The sequence below is a fragment of the Dicentrarchus labrax genome, unplaced genomic scaffold (genome assembly GCF_905237075.1).
Source record: "Dicentrarchus labrax unplaced genomic scaffold, dlabrax2021, whole genome shotgun sequence".
NCBI lineage: Eukaryota > Metazoa > Chordata > Actinopteri > Moronidae > Dicentrarchus > Dicentrarchus labrax.
The window spans coordinates 13,303,883-13,326,290 of record NW_026136720.1 but is presented as its reverse complement, the minus strand read 5'-3'; the positions used below and the strand labels follow the sequence as shown (position 1 = coordinate 13,326,290).

The following is a 22,408-nucleotide window of genomic DNA, read 5'->3' as shown; positions in this document are numbered from 1 at the left end:
AAGGGTTACACTTATATTGCACTTTTCAACCAGAAAAAAAACTTTAAAAAAACTACTTTACAATGACACACACACACACACACACACACACACACACACACACACACACACACACACACACACACACACACACACACACACACACACACACACACACACACACACACACACACACACACACACACACACACAGACACAGTGTGGACAGAAGGAGCCAGGGATCGAACCCCCGACCCTACGATTCACGGACAATCTGCTTCACTTCTTGAGCCACGGCTGCATCATCAAGTTGGTATTTCTCTGTGTAAGGCCCTATGGTCTTGCAGGGGTGTGTGTTAGCACTGTGTTTATTTTGTTACACATTCAAGCTCTATTGAAAAAAAAATAACAATAGACCAGTGTTGTTTTGATACGGATCCTGACCAATATCAATGAGTTTTTAAATTCACTTTCAGGGCCAGTTATCCATTTTCCGAGCAGATGGAGGATCATGCCTCATGAGAAGTAAAAAGCAGTACTAAAGTTAAAGAATTTTGTTATGTGATTATCATGTCTGGACGTTTGTGTTGGGCTTTTAATCTATTTTAGCTTGCCTGGTCAACAACAAAACTCTGACTTCATTATTTATAGACTTAGTTGTCTATTATACACATATTTTTAATGTTTACGTTATTTTAGTGATTCCTCAGCCACTGTCTGAAGGTGACAGAAGCCATATCTTGCTTTAAGCCCGTTTAAGCATGGGCTTTAGCATGTACATCTTAGATATTAATGTCATCCTGCTTGTAGTGGAATACATCTAATAATCTGCATCAATAACATCTTACAGTAAGTACTGTCAACATCGTGTCTCTTTCCACTCGTCTTCCTCAGTGTTGTGACAGCCGGTTATATTGATTGAGCTCAGGTCGAGGTTCTGACACACAGCAGCTCTGCCTCCTATTTGTTGATTACTATTGATTTTCTTTGATACTTCATTTAAAAATCAATAGCTCAGAAGAAGAAAAATAGGCATGGCTCATACATACTTTAACATACATCCTCTACGCTGAGGAAGGCTTCAGATTTGGCAATGCCATGGCAGCAATTTGGAGGAAAGCTCTTTACAGGTGAAAGCCGGGGGCCCTACAGATCGATTTGCAGTTTTGCTGCCCAATCACAGAAAGTGCTCATAAATTAAGCTCATCAGTGTTACCTTGTAGACAGCCAGGATGCACATAACATCTGCTTTCCATCTCCTTGTCACTCATAAAAAAGTCCTGGGACAGTTTTGTCCTCTGAGAGAGAGAGTGAGAGTGAGAGTGAGAGAGAGAGAAAATGTATGTAATACCTGGAGTTCATCCTGGCGCGGAGCTTCTTTGCCTTCTTCCGTGCCTTCTGCCGCTCTTCTCCATCCTTCATGCTCTCAGAGGACACAGAGCTGTCCGTCACAATATCCACAATGTATTTCTTCAAGGATAGATGCTCCTAGAGTAGACAAAACCAATACATTAAAAGACATTGCTGGCAAATCTTTGTACCATTACTTATAAGAAGCTTCTAAAATAACAAGTGTGTCTAGTCTTGTGTCAAAACAAGCCTACTAATCAGTGGTGGAAATAAAATAAGCACTTTTAGTGCTGTACTGTAGTCACACTAAACTGGAGTAGAACAGAACAGCAAATATAATCCTTGTTAAATATCTCTAAGTAAAGGTTATACACTTGTTGCCACAAGATGTGGCACCGTATATATATTGTGTGACATGTAGATCCACAGGTATCAATAACACCATTGTATCCTGTAATTACCTTTAATACTATACACCCTTTTGAAGCCACTTGCCCATGGACATGCTAAAAGGCTGGAGGTGTTGCCTCCTGTCTGGCACTGTCAGATGATTCTGATATTTCCGCCAGGAGACATGGGAATGTAACCCAATTTGAACAACATGATGCATGTGCAAGAAACCAATTACCCAATTATGCTGTCATCCAGCACCCCAGAGGATAGGATGGACTGGCAGATAAAGGGTTTCTATTCAGCAGTCGGGCTAACCTGTGTGTGGGATGCCATACCCTTTGGTCACAAGTGTTGTCAGTGCACCTGCTGCCTGAATAGGGGTTTTCACTGCCGGTCGTTGGAAAAACAGGTGTCCTTAGGTGTTCTAAAGTGTGCATGAGTGAATGAGTGCCACATAACTACTATATAAATCTAAAGATTTCTTTACCATTTTGACTTAAAGGTCCTGAAACCCTATTTTATAAAACAAGTGTCTATTTCACATGCTGGATTTTAGGTTTTTTGTTTTTCGTATTGGCAATAGTTTTGTCCGTGGCTGAAAGTCCACTTATTACCAGTCAAGATCTAGAAATATTTCAAAATGGGATGACAATTGTGGGGTTGTTTGCTTATGTTGCCACACCAACACAGTCCTTATGACATGAATAAGCTGAGGTGTTGGGTTAGTCTTAATAAATAATATGTAACAATGTTTAAGTTTAAGTTACTTAGTAATTAATATTCAATATTTTAGAGAAATATTTAAGATTTGAAGTGACATTTTCAGGAGCTTCAATATTGATCAGGTAGTTAATTTATGAATAAGCTGGTAGCTCACTTGCTGCATTTTTTCAAGAGCCTAAAAGTGACAAGAGTAAAACAGAATGGGGATGATGATGATAACTTTGTAAATGGCACTGCGAGTGAGAGTATTATGTTTCCGAAGAAGGATGTGTGTGTGTCTGTATTTGTATGCGCACACCTCTGCCCTCTACTTCGCAATACTACAGGTCACTCATGACTCATGACCGTAGTTGTCCCTCACTGGGGAGGCAGCTGTTCAGTAATCTCTCTGAGAGGCTATCCAGTGCACTGGCCACTCACTTAATGGAATTGTTTCAGTAACGCATCCAAAACATCTTTGCAAAATCACACTTAAAATAAAAGGGTACCTGAAATATTAAGCTGTCAAATAGAGTATAATTCTGACACACAGACAATGATTCTTTAGCAAATAAATATATAATGATTACATCCCATTTCCCGTTTCTAGGTGGGTTGTCTGAATGGAGGTTGTGGAGACTGTTGAGACAATCAGACTTGATGATAGACAGGTGTCTACCACTGAACCATTGTAACAAAGCAGGAAAAGGCGCTGGCCTAAGGGCATTGCTACCGCACAATACCACAGATAGCGAGTAATATGATAACGCTCTAAACATCTCTCCCATTTCCCTGGCACAAACAGTCCTATAACAGATCTAAAAGGCAGCCAAGACAAATACATTGCTCCATGGATATGTTCATCCACCGCCTCTTTTGTCACATACAAAAGGCCTGAGAGGTAGGCTTTCCATTTGGTGTGAAACAAACAGCTGTATTTCATGTTGGCTACTAGGAAAGAATGATACTACACTGGATATAGTTACCATCACTACAGTGGTTTACATGACATTTCTGTATTTAACTGCATCCTATCAGTGACATGTAAGGAGGGGACAAGTCACATGAAGACAAAAAAACAGAGTACTAGTCATAAGATCTCTCAACAGCAGCTTCACTGCTAGAACTAGACAAGATGTCAGATCTTATAACAGTGTGGGAAGGGAGAGGCTCGCTTCAGCTGGCAGTCTGGATATTTCATCAAGGTTCTCAATTTGTGGCCATCAGTGCAGCTTTAACTACAAGACCTTTAGGACTATTTAGTGCTTTTGAGAGGTCAGCTCTGGTACCCTCTGTGATCCCTCTACTGGCCGTGCTTGCCAAGCACTACAGAAGTCTTTCCTCAGAGAAGCCAGCAGTTTTTTTTGAGCTGTTGTGTCTAAAGGTGATTAAAGCCCTTCAGTCAGAAGGCACAGGTCTTAGATATTACCTGCATCATATTAAACCAGGACAGATGGTGAGTAAAAAGAGTGATTGCAATCTGCAATCACATCAATTCTACCCTATTGATAATCACTGAATTTTCAATTTAATTTGCAAGTATTTCAAAATGAGAGAAAATGACTAAATATGAAGGCAAAGGCCATTTGCTGCCCGCTTCTGATGAAAAACTATGGAGTGACCCTTTGCACAGCTAAACTAACCATCTTAGTTTTAATTAAAACACTTTCATTGCAGGGAGAGTTATGGAGCCACAGTCTAGAAAATAGTTGGCAGTGTTATGAATGAAATAGTGGAAACCAAAATGAGCTTTGATAAGAATAACAAGGGGCCACATAAGTCTATCTAAACAAAGTATCCAGACATAGATCTAATGGACAGCTTGATTAGCTTTCACATAGAATAAGAAAAAACAGTTCTGGACATCTAAATATTATCTATTAGAGATGCACTGCAATGACTAAAAGCCCAATCCAATAATAATACACATAATATAAACAGTCAAGTACAACATTTAGATACAGCCAGATGCAGAGTAAGACAAGGATGACTTGGAGTTCTGCAACTTTGACTGATTAGTACTGACAAAAAGAAAATATGCAATGTGAAAAAACAGTAAAGCCTCTGCGTTACAGTTACTTGTAAAACTATATCATACAGAAGGAGACATATTGTAAATGTACATGAAGTAGTGCTCATATATGAACTGTTTATAGTGCTATATTGGTGAAGTGCTTCTCTCCATTGCCTTGTTTATCATACTGTCAAACAGAAAAAATGACCTGCATTTGGAAAGGAAATGATTTAGAAGAAAGGAAAGAGGGGGGTATCAATTATTCCCTGCTGAAAAAAGCTTTGAATGAAGGAGCTGCTGGGGCCAAAGGTGCTGCGTATAGCACCAACAGTTGTCAGCCTCACAATGAGCACTGCTGAAAAGCCAATCTCATATTGCAGCCTGAGAGGTTACCTTGCATTAACGAGCTGCCTTCCCATGGAAAGGCGCTCCATGACAAAAACAGCCTGGAGACAAGGGGGTGATGTCACCCCTCCACTGAAGCACTGAACCCTAACTGTGTACATTTCAAGGCCCATTTGTAATCTCACAAAGACAGCAAAAGAGCTGTGGCAGTATATAAGGGGATGCATAAAAGGGGATGCATAAACAATAATGATGAGCACGTCATAAAAGCCAACCACTGTGTCTCTTTGTCTTTTTACATGACACGAGCAGCAGTAGGGCAGTATTCTTTGACAGGATGAGTGGATGTTTGTTCCTGGCAGGCAGGGTGTGTGTGTGTGTGAGATACGCACCACTTCCTCATCAGAGAGCTCCCGTCCCTGGATGCTGCTGCTGTCTCGCACGGCCTGTTGGTGCCTCTTGCCCTTGGTGTGGCTGAACAGGTGCACCTCTGAGGTGATCTACAAACACAAACACAGTGGTCAGAGGTCACTGCTGCGGACACAATGGAGACAGAGGCAGGAAAGGGTCAACAGAGCCCCATGGGACGCTGGTGAAATGATATACCACATGTGCTTGTCAATGGGACATGACCTGTCTCAACTGAACCTCAGTCTTTAAAGCAAAGACTAAAGACAGGAAATGTGTTATATATGTACAACTTGGTAGTAATACTTGGCTTTATAATTTGTATTTCGTTGTATTATCCTTTTTATGATACTAATTGAGCCTACGGCAACAGAGTGTAGCTGGAGAAACCGCTCAACACAAATACTCTTTTGGGATTTTAATACAAGGAAAAGTTATACATATATATATATATATATATATATATAAAAAGCCTTAAGCCTTAATAACAAGAGGCAGGTGTACAGCAAGCAATGTTGTTCTCCCATCTCTGGAAACAAGCCATCCAGAATGGTTTGTGTTTAATGTCATTAAATTAAGTGCTTGCTGCTGACCAATCCATGATCTCTGGTGTCAGATGCTGGCCAAGGTCATCTAACATTTTAACAAGATTCCCTCTTTCACCCCATGACCCTGCTCTTTATCTGATGCTGGTTTGAGGACTCAAGGTGTCCCACCCTTGTTGCCGTGGTAGCCGGTCCGTCAGAGATAAATGTGTCTGTTTGTGGATTTGTTGCCTGACATGTGAAAAAGAATAATCATGCCCAGTCATAAATCTCTGTTTAAGAGCCCATGATTAATCAATGCAGTTAAATCCTCATTTAAATGTGCCCTCTTCCAGAAATCCTCTGAATCACCTTCCTATCAGCATTTTTATGTATATACAGCCTGCCAAATAACACAGGGGAGTTGCCCAGAGCTGTTCTGCTGCACTATCTGTGTCTTTTTCTTTTCACCATGCCCATGCGTACAAAAGACACAAACACATATTAGTTCAGGAGAGTGAAATAATTAAATGAAAGGGTAGAGAATAATTCAAGCCAATTTAAAGGAAATGAGGACTCTTTAGAATCCCGTCTCACTATGATAATAGAGGCCATTCAAAATAGTGTGTACAGTAACAAGGCCTTTCATTGGCACTTTTGGCCACGCGAGTCGTCTCACACCACACCTCCTAGCGGGATGCGTCGATGTCTCACAGACCATGGCCAACCCTTGACAACCCCCCACCTCCCCTTAAAAAAAAAAAGTGTGTTCCTGTGACTCAACCCATGTTTGTACAGCAGACCACACAGACGTTTCAGAGTGTTAAGCTCTCAGGACTTTTGTAGCTTCTAACAGAATCTCTGCGGTTTGAAATTTAGTTTCTCGCCTGCGCCTGTCGCTCTCAGCTCTATAGAAGTCTATCATGTTTAGTTACTTCTGATGAAAAGCCAAAGAACAAAATAACCAGGGATTTTTATTGTTAACAATGTATAGGAAATGAAATGTGTTTATCACCGAATTACCGGAGCTTAGTTAGCAGCTATTCTTCAATAAAAACAAGTCTGCAGGAACCAAGGTTGTGGTTGTGTGCTTATTTCTGCTGTAGAATGTGACTGCTGTGAAACAATCAGAAAATAACATTTGATTTATTTGATTTACTGCTTTGTTCTTGCTAATGCCATCTCTTCAGTCAATCTTGAACTCTCTTTGCCTGTAAAGACATACCTTCAAGAGGGTAGCCCTCTTGTAATGGAGATGCAAATCCCTACCGCACTGGGCTGGTGAGTCAAACTGAGTCAGACCAAGCCATCACATGTATGTAAAAGGGACATAAGTTAGGAACACCCTGACATAGGATGAAACTGTAAATACCTCAATGCTGTACATACCACAACGCTGCACAGGGAGCACTGTTTCTTGCGCTCGTATGGTGTCAGTTTGGGGGCGTAGTCCGTGTTAGCATGTCGACCACTACTGAGCTCAGCCGCCTTCTCCTTCCTCTGCTCAATTTGCTCCATATGCCTACGGCTGCTTTCATCATGCTATGGATGAGAGCAAAAACCAGGAGTCATATGGGGAACCGTGAATTCCTGTATGTCCGATGAAAACACAAGTTGACATGGTGTAAACTTACCTTCATCTGAATTTTCTTCTGCAGTTCCTCCATGGCCTCCTGTTGAGCAGCACTAAGAGCAGCTAGACGCTCCTCTCGGTCTCTTTAGACAGGACACAGAAAAGCAGTGTGACACGACTGTACGGGTAACTACAAGTTTCCTATTCATCAAATGAGAACTGGTACAGCCACCGGTGTATACATGTTCATACTGAATGGATTTGGGTCTACAAACCTGGCCCTTTCTCGTGCTGCATCTTCTCTAGCTTTCTCTTTTTCGTGCCTCTGCTGTTCAATACGAGCCTCTTGCTCTTTCCTCCGCATCAGCAGCTCCTCCACCCGTGCCTGCCGCTCTGCCTCCAGTACCCGTTTACGCTCCTACAGAGGTAGTACAAGATTGAAGTTGCAAATAAATACGAAAATTACAAGTGAAAAAATGTCATGCAAATCAAGCTTTGGTTTTTGTTGTACCTGCACAGCCTCGTCTCTGGCCTGCTTCTCCTCCTGTCTCCTCTGTCTATCCTCCTGCAGCTCGTTAAGGCGTTGCTCATACTCATTTAACTTGGCCAGGGCATCATGTCTCTTGTTTTGGGCTTCCAGAGTGTTGATAAATGCGATTTCATTCACCTGTAGAGACACATATACATGTGAAGTAGCATATAAACACGCTGAGGGTATATACTATGAAAATAATAAACATAAATGCATATACAGAGAAGTTGGGGGGGGGTCAGTTTGGCTGTTGCTAGCCTAAATATTGTAACATATGATTATGAAATGTGTTAAAATATAAGAGCAATATCTCAAAATCCACAGCAGTCATTTTTTTAGGGGCACTGTGTATTTATCAATGTCATTTAAAAAAAGTATGACTGCAAACGTCCCACTTAATTCAGAAAATTCCTCAGCTGTCTGCGTCTATGGTTACTGCTTTTCAGAGGATCCCCTCCTCTACCTTGGCCTCTTCTTCTTGGGCTTTCTTCACGATCGCTTGGAGCTGCAGCTCTCGCTTAAACTCTGCATGTAATAGCCTTTCCTCCATCATCTTCCGACGCTGCTCCAACAACCCCTCCTTCCATTTCCTCACCTCCTTCTCCTGCAGAGAGTGAAGAGTGACAAGCAAGAGCGAGTGAAAATGTAAAAACAAAAAAAAGAATAATGTACATTCTCCAGGCCAAACGCAAACAATGGATTCTTAATCTATCAGTTGCTACCCTCTCCACTGTGTCCATGTGGGAATGAATGCGAATATACACCACTTCATGTATTTATGTGGTTAATCCCGATTCATTCTAGGACTCACTCATCTTGCCATGGTCTGGGGAACAAAAACAAACTTCATGAAAGGCTGTTGATTTTTGCCAGGGGTCTCTCTCACGACTGTCTGCGGCCAGCTGGCCTGGATGTGACTGGAGGAGGTTATAATATTTAGTGATTCTATCAGGCAGTGCGCTGACAAAACCTCTCGTTACGTGCCAGACTGGGTTTAGCTTGTGCATACTTTTTTAGGGTGCTTTCCGTCAACTTTGCACGGCTTACTCACCCTCTCCAACAGCTTCTGCAGTTTGAGTGTCTTTTCCTCACGGAGTTTGTCCCTCAGCTGCTGCGCCTTCAGCTGTTTCTCCTCATGTTTCTTCTTTGACTCTGCAATGGTTCTGTCAAAAACATGGAAACAAATCATTCATCTCTTTCTGTTTCCGCCTTACAAACAATGCGCAAAGCAGACATATACTCTTATAGCCACTAGGGCCTGTTTAGATGTTCTGGTAACCTAAAAAGAAAGAGGTCAAACTCAGCAAGTGGGCAAGTGACTCTCAAGCTGCTGGGTTAAATCCTTGTCAAAATAATCAAGAGAATTATAAAGTAGACTGAGGTGCTGTTCAGGAACACATTAACAAGTAGAAAAACTGACTGTACTGTATGGACACTGTCCATGTGTGTTAGAAATAAACAAAGCACGTAGTTGAAAAAGCATGTGTGCTCAACCGCCAACCATAAAGAAAACGTTCAGCACCTTTTGCGGGACGGAGAGGACAATTTCTCGTGCATATGGATTCCATGTCCAGGAGGCCGAGCAGGTTCCTCCTCTACCATGTCCCCCCATGAGGTACGCCATGGCTCACGAGCTACAAGAGGCAAGCAAGAAACATAATTAGACTTCAGTGTAAGGTTTGCCTTTAAAAAAGGAAGAGAGTTCCGTTTTCATTTAGATGCTGATCTCGTACCATCATAATCTGCCAGCACGTCACTCCAATCGATATTGACTCCACAACCGCCGTTGCCAATGCTAGTCTGTGGTAAAGATTTGTTTTTCAAAGTTCAACATACAATGAAGTGCAAATCTAAATCCAAGCTTTAACTTGCTGTCAAACAAAAGGCACCAATCATTTACAGTATAAATGAGCATGATTAATCTTACAGAGAAGTCACTTTCGTTGTCAGTCTCCAGGTCGTTATTTTCAGCCTGAATCTCTCTGGTCAGCTGCTCTTCCTCAGCGATGGCACTGGCAATCGCCTCCTCGTTGGCCTTCTCCAGTCGTTCTGCAAGCTCCTCTTTCTTGGCAAGGACCTCTGCCATGGACTGGGGCTGAACACATGGCAGCATAGATACCACTTTACACATGCAGCATTTCACACTTCACGTTGAGATCATGCAAATGACCATAGAGGAATCAGAAAAATAGAAACCCACAAGTGTAATATGCCTTTTTCATGGATGCCATTTTGATATGTCGCAGTAGAAAACAACACGTGTAAATAGTACAACTAATGATAGACGAATTAATCCATTTAGCTGTTTCTGTTTTAAGGTCCTCCTGGTATTGTGCATGCTGGCTCACTGTCACGACTGAATAGGGCCTTTGTTATACATGCAACTTTATGAAACATAACTTTTTAAAATTATGTCACAGAGGCTTTTCTAATACCTCTGCTGCTCCTTATATGCAAAGTGTGTTGACAAAATATTAAAAAGTATTCAATGTGCAGCACCTGTAATAATAGATTGTATCTACTGCATTTGACCACCTGATTTGTGCTTGGGTGCACAATCCAATGACTGCGGGGAACACCATATCAACCCAATCACAGTTTGCACCACACAATCATCACAAGAATCACAAGTGAGGAAGCATTCAAGAGTCATGCAGGTCACATTTACTGTGAGGATGAAGAGATGGTGGAAGGAAACTGATGGTTTTGTTACAGGAAACTGTTTACTTCAACCTTTTAAGTGTTTTGGGAGTTCTATATTTTTTCCATTATTACTGCCATGTCATGCATTGAAGCAATAAGGGAAGGACTCCAGAGCATCAAGTTTTACATGAGGTATGTATGGGAAGGATAAAAAGATCTAAATCTTAAGCACACAAGTATTGCCTGGACGAGGTCTAGACTAGACTAGACTGGTGTTAAATGTGAGGCCAAATAGCTTTCAATGTAGATTTGAGTTGAAGTTTTTTCCACATGTTCACTCACCACCTGTCCAAATCTGACAGTATCCTACTTAGAAGTGTAGTCATCCTTGATTAAGTGTATGGAGCTCTGTTTACACACTCCATGATGCTTAATAATAGTGACAACACCTGATGTGGGTAAACAATATTTGCCTAAAATCTGACACAAGGTAGAATAGAAACTGGAAACACTAACTGTTCTGCAGCATTTTTTCACAAAATTTGTGGCCAAAATAAATAAAACAAGTTGAGAGATTTGTTTTGGGCAACACCCTGGGAGCACTTGCTCAAGTACAAAAGTCATCTACTCACAGCTATTCTTCACAGTGAACGGTGCTATAACAACACTACACAGAGCTATGCAGTCTTGCCTGCCATTTGGTCTGGAGGTTTCTTAAGATTGACTTTGTTTAGGCGGTGAAGGACCCTTAGGGATCCTTGCCCCCCCGCCCTGCCCTCCCTCCCCTCCTCCATCTCTCAGCACTCACAGTAGAAAGCTCTGTGGGGTCCAGCACACTCTCCAGTTTCACCGCTGCCATGGGAGTCTCAGCCTGTCCTGGAGCAGATGTGGCCATGCCCTGCGACGCGCCCCCCTCAGCCCCACTGTCCCCCAAGGCCAACAGTGCACCAAGCTCATCCGTCTGGGGAAGGTCTGGGGATGCGGAGAGGGCCAGAGTGGGGACGGGGACTGGGACTGATAAGGTAATGTCTGTTGGTGGAACTGTGGCCAAGGACAAGGTGGGCTCTGGGGCTTGGGATGGGGTAAGAGCTGCTATGGGGGGAGGCGCGTCTTCACAGGGTGCGTCGACACACTGCCCCGAGTCTTGTATACTCTCTGCTGGGGGCTGCACCGACAGTCAGACACAAACACACGCAAACTCAATTAAAAGACATGCACATTTCAAGCAATTCATGAGAGCAATAACAACACAAAAAAACAAAGTCAATAGTCAACACGTAGCTTAGAAACACAAATCATGCAGGAAAGCTTGTACTAACATGCCCTAAACATCCAATTATGATCAAAATAAGATGATAGATTAGAAATACTGATTATATTTCAAAATGAACCAATGGCTATAACACACTCTTACCAAGTGTGTCTTGAGGCATTGTCAGAGTATTTATTTCATGAGAGTGAAAATGGGTTTTCTGCCTCTGAAATGTCAGTGTACAATCAATTGCCTTAAAGTTGATATGCCTGTCTGGACAGTCTGTCTATGAATACCATGGAGCCCAAAACAAAAACAAATGTGGCTGATAAAATGGTCTAGTGTTACTCTGCTCCTTGTGAATAATTGATATTCAGGGACTGCTCAGGGAGAAAGACGTCACAAGGTACTGAACCTCAGTACCTCCATCATGTGTCCATTCTCTGGACGTTCAACCTTCTCCGGGGGGTCAGGCTCGTCAGGGACTTGCTTCTCAGTGTCCGCCTTGATCGCATCCTTTTCTGGGGGACACTGAGGACGGAGTTGTTGCTCTTCCTGCTGAGGCGGCAGATGTGACTGGTTGCACTTAACGCTCTCCTGTTTTGGGGTGACATGAGCCAAGACAGGACTGACCTTGGCAACTATTGCGGCAGAGCGAGGTTTGGCAGTACGTCCGCGCTGGACGGTCTCCCAGCCCTCAGCATCCTTTTTACCTGGTGAAAACATGAGGTACTGTGTCAATCAGGGAGAAGAAGATGTGGTACTGTGCTCTTTTAGGAACCGCATTTTCTACAATCTGGCTCTGTGCAGAAAATTTCTTACCCAGTTTTTCTACCGAGGACGTGGTCTGTTGACTGGAGGTTGGGACGGACTGAGTGCACTTTACTCGGTCTGCCCAGCTTGGGCCTGTGTGAGACAGCCGGGATGCAGCCAGTGTAGCTGGTGGACCACTGAATAAGACACACACACACACACACAGCATGCTTGAGAACAAACAAATGTGCACCTGTACAGTGAAGCCTTTACTGTCAGCAGGTCGGATTTGCAATTTTATTACACCATTACATCTAATCTTTGAGCAGCATCTATAGTGCTGCCTGTCTAAGATGCTTCAACAGTCTGAAGACAGTGCCTATCTAACACCCCAGCAATCTCCACTCAGAGATAGCATGGGACTGTATTGGACAACAGGCCTCCATCATGATCAATATCCATTTCCTGCAGCGTCCGATTACAGAGCAGTGCACATATTGAACCGATGCTTCAGCAGTCTTTAACTGACACTTTCATCTACACCTTCCACTGATTCTGTGGCCAAAGAGTGAGAGACTCAACAAATTGCATTAAACAAATGCTTCACCATTAGCAATCAATGGCTGTATTGCTAGATAACGCAGTCTGCATTTTCCAGCCCCTTTAAAAAGAGCCATAGTGCATCATTTAAAATATTGATCTGGTTAATAACAGGATGCCTTATGATACAATTTTAATCAAATAAAAATCTTTAAAACAAAATCATATGCCTAATGGTCATGGGGACAAATTGGGTTTGGTGTAGCACACAGGCCTTAATGCAAGACTGGAGACAAAGACAGTAAGACGGAGCTTACCCAAAGTTGAGGTTGCGACGTGCCCCTGGAGAAGGAACCATTCTGTCCGCTGACGGGCTTGGCATCACGTGACGTCCTGGAGACATCTTACGTACCTCCCAGGCTAACGACGTGGGCCTGAACAAAGTCAAAGTGGCGAACATTACTTAACTAACACTAATTACAATCCCTAGTTGCAAAACACACTCACACACATACTCACACAGACTTGGCTCACACTTAGGCAAATCAGTTAAATGGCTGATTCACTTGCAGCGATTTATGCAATAAATGGAGCATGTAAAAGTTTCAGGTTGTCTTATTGATTAAGAGTACACTTTAAATGAACAAATTGGGAGGCAGCTCTGGGAATTTCATTTCTTAGTCAATTTACGGTTGCAGTGGTCACTGTGTTAAAGAGAAGCCAATAAACTCATGGATCTCTTTGAATTAAAGCCAAGGCTATTGATCCATTCTGTTTGTGACTCAAAGCCAGGGACCAGACACCAGCACTTCCAGTTTCACCTCAGGGAGCAATTGAAAATGGGGAGTGAATGAGAGTGAGGAGATAAAGAAAAACAGTGAGAAAAAGAAACTAAAGATCACCTGTTCTGGGCATCTGTTTTCTCCAGTTTCTCCTGAAGCTGGATCCAGTCTATGAGAGCCTTGAAATCTCGTACGTAGTTGTCCAACATCATCAACACCTCCTAGAGACAAGCAGATATAATAGGATGGAAAATGATTACAGAAATGACAAACATGAATTAATTACACAATGTACAAACCAATAGAAAGGTGGGTTTAAAAATAAAGTGTAAATAAGTGAAATCTGATGCATGTGTGTCACTTAAAAATATTTGTTGGACAATGTTAATGTAAATAGCCTATAATATACCACATAAAGCCTATATAATACCAGCATAAAGTGATGTATTATATCTTTCTGTTAGTATTTTCTACTAAGGGTTTGTGACATATGATAATTATTTCTGGGATCAGACAGATACAACAACATACAACCAATAACTGGCATTTGAAATCCTCATTGAGGGCGCAAATCTGCCATTCAAGACAGTTAAAAAACTGACAGAAGGACCTTAAGATCGAGAATGTTGGTGGCAAGCCAGAGCTGGCCAATACCTGCTCATGTGCAAAGATTGAAAAGTTTGAGGAAGAACAGAGAAGGCAAATTTCTATTATCTGCACTTGGATTGACTCAGTGTTATCCAGAGGTGGTGGGCTGTGTGGAGCTTTTTCCCAGAGCTCTAATGAAACGAACACAACTGATTGATGGGGAGCGTGAAGGGAGTGGTAATTGAGAGTAAAGCTTCACAGTGCTTTTAGTTAATAGACAAGTCAGGCCAGTGAAAGATGTGTCCAGCAGCAGGTCTGCTGATTAGGGCTGGTTAACAGGCAAAGGACCACCGCTATGGCCTGGTGTTCATTTGGTAATGAAGGCCAAGATGGAGAGAGGTTTGCTGCTCCTCTGACAGATAAACCAACAGTGACACAAGGCACCATAAAGTGGCTTTCAGCATGTTAACAGGTATACTTCTCTAAATACAACCCTCACATAACATTTCATGAGGAATGACAAAATGTTTAACCTTCCAGAGGCATGGCCATAAAGTAAGATGCGCAGTAAAAGGCTGTGGTCCATACATAGCAACCAAAATGAACAGGTATAGCCTAGGTTAGAGTGACTGACCCCAAGTAAATCATTCACAGTTTGCATTGTTGTATTTTAGATAAATAATTTAACACCAGAAAAGCCTGTTTCAGTTCTCTTTAAAAAAGAATTACAACATCTACTGCCTCCAAGCCAACAGGAACTTTGATTGCCTTTCTTGCCTTTTCTTGGTGATAAGTCTAATAATTCAGAGACAAAGGAATAGTTGATAGGAACAAATTAGGCCTGGGGGCTGTGGGTTAAAGAGTGTGTGGGCATTATTAATAAGCACGTATGAATCATTTTGTTGGGTGACCAATTTCACACTGAGTGGGAAAACATATTATATTAGGTCAGCACTGAGGTTCTCATTCAAAATGATACAAAGCATTACAGTAACACTGTAGAAAGTTAGGCATCACTTCCTGACAATGATTATGTTCATGTCCATATGTATTGGGGTGGAAAATTGTTAGCTATTTGTGAGAGAGCACACAATGAAGATTGCCCACAGCTACACTGGGGGTTTGTGGCTGGGGGATATCAGAGCACTCTGCTTCCCCTCCAGATGACTCCATCATCTATCAGTGTCCATTAAGCCCAAGCTGGGTGGGATGGGGGATTACGAAGAGCACACAGCTCCATGGCCATTAGACAGTATTAGGGTGTAGAGAGATACAGTGGTATGAGGAAAGAAAAAAAAAAAAAGAAAAAAAAACACCTACCAGCCAGATGTCTGACACTGGCCAACTGACAACATGCTGATCCCACCACAGGGAGCTGCACTGTGGCACTGACAGCGAGCCAACCACACCAGAGGGAACTGGGCTACGGTACTGACCGCAGACCGTCACCAGAACCATGCTCAGCATAATGCAGCATGGCAGGAGAATCAATAAAACAGGACCAGCAGTATCATACCAGTATGCCCAGGAGCAACATTACAGCACTATTCCAACGATGCACCAAAACAAAATACGGCGATCCACAAAACAGAGAATAATGTCAAAAATGCGATTAATTTCATGTGCAAGGTACAGACCAAACAGGAGCTGAAATGGCCAAGCTCCAATTCAGCAAATACCTGATGACAAACACAATGCATATACAGTATTGTTTACAGTCTGTCATCAATATTCAGTCCACCCAGGCCCAAGAGAGAGTCCTGTGATAATTCTCTCACCAGGCAACCTTCAGAGAGCCCCTCTGACATAAAACAGAAATCAAGAGGAATGCGAGCTGTGAGGGAGAAATTTTGTAATGATCTCAACGTCTCCCTCTAGTGTTCATAAATAAATAAATAAAAAAACACCTTTCAGTCTCTCCAGAGAAGGCATTCTTGATCAGTTCAGATCATGATCATGAATTTCTACCTGGGACACTGTTTTAACACAAGGATTATACACCACATACTAACCCTGCATTCTACAACGCTCTGATCAGATTCACAGGTGACATAAATCTCATCCACAGCTCGACGCAGGTTGTCGAAGAGGAAAGCCCAGTAGCGTGCTCGCAGGTCGACCTTGCGGGGCAGTCTGGCTTTGGTGGGGCTCTTCTCTGCCCCTTTGTCCAACAAGGCACCGGCAGGGCCTTTACTTTCCACAGCAGCATTCTGTGGAGACAAAGCATGGAGCAAACATTATGGCAACAATGGTAAACTTATTACAGTGTCATATAGTCTAGTATAGTGTCTTCATTTGTGTATGTGTATGTATGTTTATACATACTGAAATGGACCAACTGGGAACTATAATAAAATAATAATAATATTAATAATAATAATAATAATAATAATCAGAAGAAGAAGCAGAAGAAGAAAAAACACTTGAAGAATTAGAAGAAGAAGAAGAAGAAGAAGAAGAAGAAGAAGAAGAAGAAGAAGAAGAAGAATTAGTAGTAGTAGTAGTAGTTCACAATTCACACACTAAATCTTATCAGCCCTTTTCTTTGTAAACTCAGTTTGCCCGAGACTGACTTACACAATGCAAGAAACAGAAAGTTTCATGACCATCATAAATACATTTATGAGGCAAATCAATAGATGACATAGCTTGGTGAATTGTGCCCTCTAGTGGAGGAAGATGATATACCAACCTGTTTCTTATTCCTTTGTGGACCAGAATTGATCCTCTGGGCCCGGGAACTGACACTGCAGTTGCTTTTGGCCTTTACTATAGAGAAGAACAAACAGGCAAATATATAGCAACTGATGAAATAAACTACCTCTGATGATGATCCAGAGGAGGGTAACGATCAGCATGCGTATAATGATCATGGACAATTATTAAAACAGTCATAGTAAATTGGTTTTGAGTAACTGTCCAAATGCCAGAGATGTACAATAAGAGAAGTGGATAAAACAATACTCCTAGTTACGGTCTCAAAGGGAAATTAACTGACTATTGAGTTGTGGAAGATGCATGTAAACAGAACAACCCATATGAGACCTTAAACTGGCATATGGCATATTTCTGGCATTTGTGGCACAAACTCAAGAGCAGCAAATAAGCATTTAATAAAATAACTGCACTGAACCACAAAGAAGAGGGAGAGTTAGAAATTGTGAGGCGCTGCGGTGTGGGTTTCTGAGGAACTTTCTTTAACACAGAGCCTCATTAATGTAATACAATCACTGCCATGCTATACAGGAACTACAGTTAAACAGACAAGCTTATTTTTCTTTCAGGATTTCACAAATGACATCAAAAGTACAGTGTAAACAATTTAAAGTCTATTACATAATGTTCTATTAACCAAAAACTTTGAACCACAGCGTAGCAGTGACCTGTCCTTCCAAAAATGTAATCTTCTACAGAGCACCAGGCTTCAAGTGTAAAATAAACTTTAGCCCGCATAAGGGATTCTCAGCACTCCATCATCATTTATCAGTCTAGCCATGAGATGAAAAATGATCACTGTGCTCCAGCTGGTATTGTATTACAATGGACAGCACTATCTGGTTTGGGTAGCATTCCAGACATTGTGTGTGACATTGCCAAAGATGGTCATTGTGATGCTCCAAATAAATGATGAACATGTTCCACTGGCCCAAAGATATGGGTAATACACCTGAAGTAAACATCATCAGCAACATCTACCACAGCACAAAGAAGACATATACAATCAAAATGTCATAATCCATTTGCTCTTTTAATGTTAATATGGCAGTGATGTCTAATCTACCAGAAAGCAGAATAATGACATATATTAGCATGCACAAGGAGTTTGCTCTGCATGCAGCTACCAACCTTCCTCCTCCTTGTTCTCTAAAGGTACACTCCAGGCAATGAGGTTTCGAGCAGCACGGCCCTCTTCAGCAACTATCTTCCTCACCTTGTCATGGCTGTTGGAGCGCTGAAAAGAGGCCTGCAGAAGAAAGAGATTCAACACGTCAAATTTTGAACTTGTTTATCCAAGAGCAAAAGAAAAATGAGGTAGAGCAGTAAGAGATGACGTATATGACAAACAGATGTGGGATTCATAAGGCGACTTTTAAATATGATGTCATGATATGCTGCCAAAGACAACACTAGTATCACATTAGGGAAACATGTTTTGCAAGAAATAACGGAATAATGGACACAAAGCTGACAGGCATTTTATCCAGAAAATGTATTTTTATGTTGCAACACCGTATTACGTTTCACGTGACACCATGAAATGCAATATGGCATCATACAATGTCACACCAAATGAAAGAAAGGTTGTTTTTTAAATGACAGATTTTTAAACTTGGTTTGTAGTCGGTTTAAAGATAAGTCTGGTCATACTTATAATATTTTTCTTGTTGTTAACAAATCCCATGAAAAGACTTACATTGCCTTGTGGCGGTACTGAATACTGAATGAATGGGGGTGGGGGAGGGGGCTGCTACAGCCTAACAAAACTGATGTAATGTAACTTATTCCTGTGCCACAGAGATCCCTCATTGTCAACAAACTATTATGAACCACATTGAGTTGAATTGGGTGATATGTCCCCTTATTACAAAGCTGGGCACTGTCGTATTTTGAGGCAATCCTACTTACACTTTTTGCAGTAAATATTCAATAACATACCAAATCTGCATCCTAAAAATAGCCCCAAACAGTAATGTCTCCTAAAAACATACAGTACCCAAGCTTACTATGCATTTCAACAAAAAAAATAAAACTGTGTATTTATGACCTGTTTTAAAGATTTATGTCATCAGCATTATTGAATGGGCTTGGGGCAATTAAGAGATTTGTTGGCAGTAACAAATATAAAGACTATTGCTGCCTTATTCTTGAAACCCAATAGTTTTACTGGCGAGCTAACCACTAACACAGCCTGAAGGATGAGTACTGTTGCTATGGTTTCCTCAGTTTTAATACACCTTTTGCACAGTGGTTTAAGTATTGTGTCAACAAGCACAGTGTGTTATCATAGCCCTAAAAATAGCTAAATATCTTTAAATGAAATAAATAAAATAGTTTTCTGTATCTATTTGATCGGTTATGTGTTTTAAATAGGGCTTCTGATCGCCTTATGATTTTTGATTTGTGTGAGAATGATCATTTTTGCATCACAAATTCAATTTTCACTGAAAAAAATATTAAAATCCAGATGATGTGACATTTTTTGGAGTAAATATGTTTTCCTAAATCTGGAGAACAACATTTGTAGGCCAGGTCATCTCTGGAAAACTACAGTACTTCATTATAATGCTGTTTTGTCACACATTTTATGGAAAGATTTCCAATTTGTTGAGCAGCACTAGCTATAAAGGTAAGTGACATCAAACAAACAGAGGGCATATAGTCCAGACACATCACTTAAATCTAAAAAGAGACATAAATAACACAAAACTGTTAAATGTTTGGTGTAAAGGTAAGATACATCTATCTGGTGCCCACACAAACCTTTTCAATGTGTGTTTTTTCTATTAAAAATGACTATTAAACCCCTAATCCTTCCATTAAATGAAAAATATCAATACTCAGTACCACAAGAGAGTGTATTGTAATATGCTGTTTCAATTATTTGTCGCATCCCTGGTGTGTCACTGTGAGCCACCATTTAGCAAGTATTAAGTTTAGAGGTCTACTGGCACACACTGTGACAAGAAACAGCTAGAGGCAGTAGCTTTAATCCTGCTTCGTGCCCAGCATGCATCATGGTTGACCTACACATTGAATATGCATCAGTGAACTTGACTGCAACCTCGAGGGTAGCAGATACTGTGAACCAAAATATTGCCTACCTATGGGATGCCCTGTGATGAAACATGCCATCAACAAGAGACAAACATTCTATCGCACAACAATTTGGGCGAACAGCTCATGCATAAATGCAGAGACTCAATTTGCTTAAAACCCTACAAGCAATAACATCTACAGCTCCTTTCTGCATTACAACAAAGACAAAAATACACAGTGTACCCGCTGATCTATTTGATACTATTTAGCTCTGCAATCTTACATCACTAAATATTCTGACTTCTGGCAATCTGATTACAAAACAAGGCAGAAGCTAATACCTAGAGGCTTATCATTCTGGATATTCTACTTGCTGTGTTCCCTCTCCCAGCAGAATAGCCTGTACCACTTCTGCACTGTTCATAAATGATTGAATCCACTGTTGACTAAAACCCAAAGTAAACTTGGTTGTACAACTAAATAAGATGTGGTTTCAGACTCAAAATATATTGTTACCTGAAACCAAGACAAAAATCGTGAGCCAGTTCTCTCTCTTAATAGCAAATGAGTCATGGAACAAACCGTTCTCCCTTTTCCTGGCTGTCTCTCACTAACACCACTATTCAGACAAGAGAGCTACAGCAGAATTAGTCCTCCACCAAATGAGGAATATCCAAGGCTTTAAGGAAACAAGTAATAATTAAGCCAAGGTTTATGCAAAAACAACATGTAACAATGTTTTCAGACCATCCTTCAAGGCTAGTAGAATAATGTGAACATGACTCATTAGGAGTTACACATGCAGAAACAGCATGCGTGTGTATTGCTCTGATACTATTTAATGTCCCTAAGGGAGATACCCAGCTGACCTACTTTTGGTGAGCAAAATTCTTTACATGTCGAGTGGCCTGGGCTTCATTCGGGCAAGTAGGAAAAGACTACAAAGAGATAAAAGAACATCAAACAACAAAAAGGCCCCCCGCTAAAATGAGCAAGAACTAGTGAGGTGGGTCAGCATCAATGCACCGTCTCCCATTTACAAACTGTAAATATTTACTCTGCATTTCCTGGGCTTCGCAGCCATTGGATGACAGACGAATGTTGTGAGAATATCTTACCTACACACAACTGATGGCTAACTGTGTGCAGCAGACTGAGGCAAAAAAAGGCTTACAGCAATATTCTCTTGATCCACTTATTCAGCTGCAAACAAACTGTCTCCTGGGCCTGCACTGTAGAAATATAAGATACATCGTGGAGCATGACTTAACTTAACTATATTCTCTGGGCCAAGGCAATCAACCCCCCCCCCATGCACCAGAGAGAGCGCTTACTTTCTAGACTGTGCTGAGTAAGGGGCAAGTGTAAGGTTTCTCTTTTGGCAGGGTCTACAAACAGATGCAAGTAACAAGACAGTGGGTGAGACCTAGCTCATTAGGAGAGACAAAGAGAAAAGCAAAAGATTAGAGGATACATACAGAATAGAAGTACAGTCTGTAAGCAGGTTCCTCGTCCTTATCCACCCCTGACATACTTTTGCAGCCCACTTCAGGCAACCTGTTCCCCTTCACCAGCCCTGCCACTTGTGCAAGGTGACATCGTCATCTGACGGCAGGACCAAAATAGACTCCTACTGTGTAGTCCACACTGCTATAGCAACTTGCCCCAGCTGTGTCAACTCCTCTCCCAGTGGCGATTGAGAGAGACAAGTGCTCAGTAGCCCGTCAGCCCTGCCTCTCACTTTGACTATTCTGTCTGTAATCTAGCCTGAGCTCTCGGTGCTCTGCTGAGTTAGCAGCCACTTCTTAGGCCCGACTCACTGCCTGCTGCTGTCTATCTGCCTGCCACTCTCCACTGCATGCAGCTTCCTATATTTACAGCTTCTCTCCTTGGCTTTCCCTGCTCTGCATCAGAGCCCCCTCTCCCTCTCTCTCTCTCTCTCTCTCCGTTTCTCATCTCTCACTCTCCTTCTGCCACAACACTGCGCAGTCATGTGCACACAGCAGGCCTGCCGCTCTGCCCCCATCCTGCGTTGTCAGTGATGAGAGTATAGCTGCAGGCTCAGAGACAGTGTGTGCTAATGCAAGCCTGGCCGTGCATTAACCACACAGGGTGATGCTCTGGATCTGATTGGACTGGGCACTCTGTGATTCATAGGCTGCTGGGGGACGAAACACACAAGCCCACGTGGTTTGATTGCCTACAAAATGGTACAAACTTACAAAGGCTGCTGCAAGAAGAAGTTGGGACAAACAGGGAGAGCAGGATACCTT

General features: G+C 41.8%; 1 protein-coding gene across 3 annotated transcripts in view; it reads right to left on the bottom strand.

The window, feature by feature from the left end:
• The window catches only part of scaper (S-phase cyclin A-associated protein in the ER), a 58,327-nt gene that overhangs the window by 35,190 nt on the left and 729 nt on the right, over positions 1-22,408 (bottom strand). Inside the window, exons 1-20 of one of the 3 annotated variants that reach the window (XM_051381144.1) lie at positions 21,614-21,976; positions 18,225-18,342; positions 17,071-17,147; positions 16,391-16,588; positions 13,911-14,011; positions 13,326-13,442; positions 12,538-12,665; positions 12,139-12,428; positions 11,272-11,628; positions 9,748-9,915; positions 9,554-9,620; positions 9,343-9,454; positions 8,872-8,983; positions 8,284-8,424; positions 7,800-7,955; positions 7,564-7,706; positions 7,350-7,431; positions 7,105-7,257; positions 5,176-5,283; positions 1,331-1,467 (exon numbers count right to left, since the gene is read on the bottom strand). In XM_051381144.1, coding sequence (XP_051237104.1) covers positions 1,331-1,467; positions 5,176-5,283; positions 7,105-7,257; positions 7,350-7,431; positions 7,564-7,706; positions 7,800-7,955; positions 8,284-8,424; positions 8,872-8,983; positions 9,343-9,454; positions 9,554-9,620; positions 9,748-9,915; positions 11,272-11,628; positions 12,139-12,428; positions 12,538-12,665; positions 13,326-13,442; positions 13,911-14,011; positions 16,391-16,588; positions 17,071-17,147; positions 18,225-18,342; positions 21,614-21,667 — 2,819 coding nt within the window. In that variant the 5' untranslated portion in view covers positions 21,668-21,976. Of the gene's footprint in view, positions 1-1,330; positions 1,468-5,175; positions 5,284-7,104; positions 7,258-7,349; positions 7,432-7,563; positions 7,707-7,799; positions 7,956-8,283; positions 8,425-8,871; positions 8,984-9,342; positions 9,455-9,553; positions 9,621-9,747; positions 9,916-11,271; positions 11,629-12,138; positions 12,429-12,537; positions 12,666-13,325; positions 13,443-13,910; positions 14,012-16,390; positions 16,589-17,070; positions 17,148-18,224; positions 18,343-21,613; positions 21,977-22,408 lie in introns of those variants that run through there. The other 2 variants (XM_051381143.1, XM_051381145.1) reach the window with 2 other exon arrangements.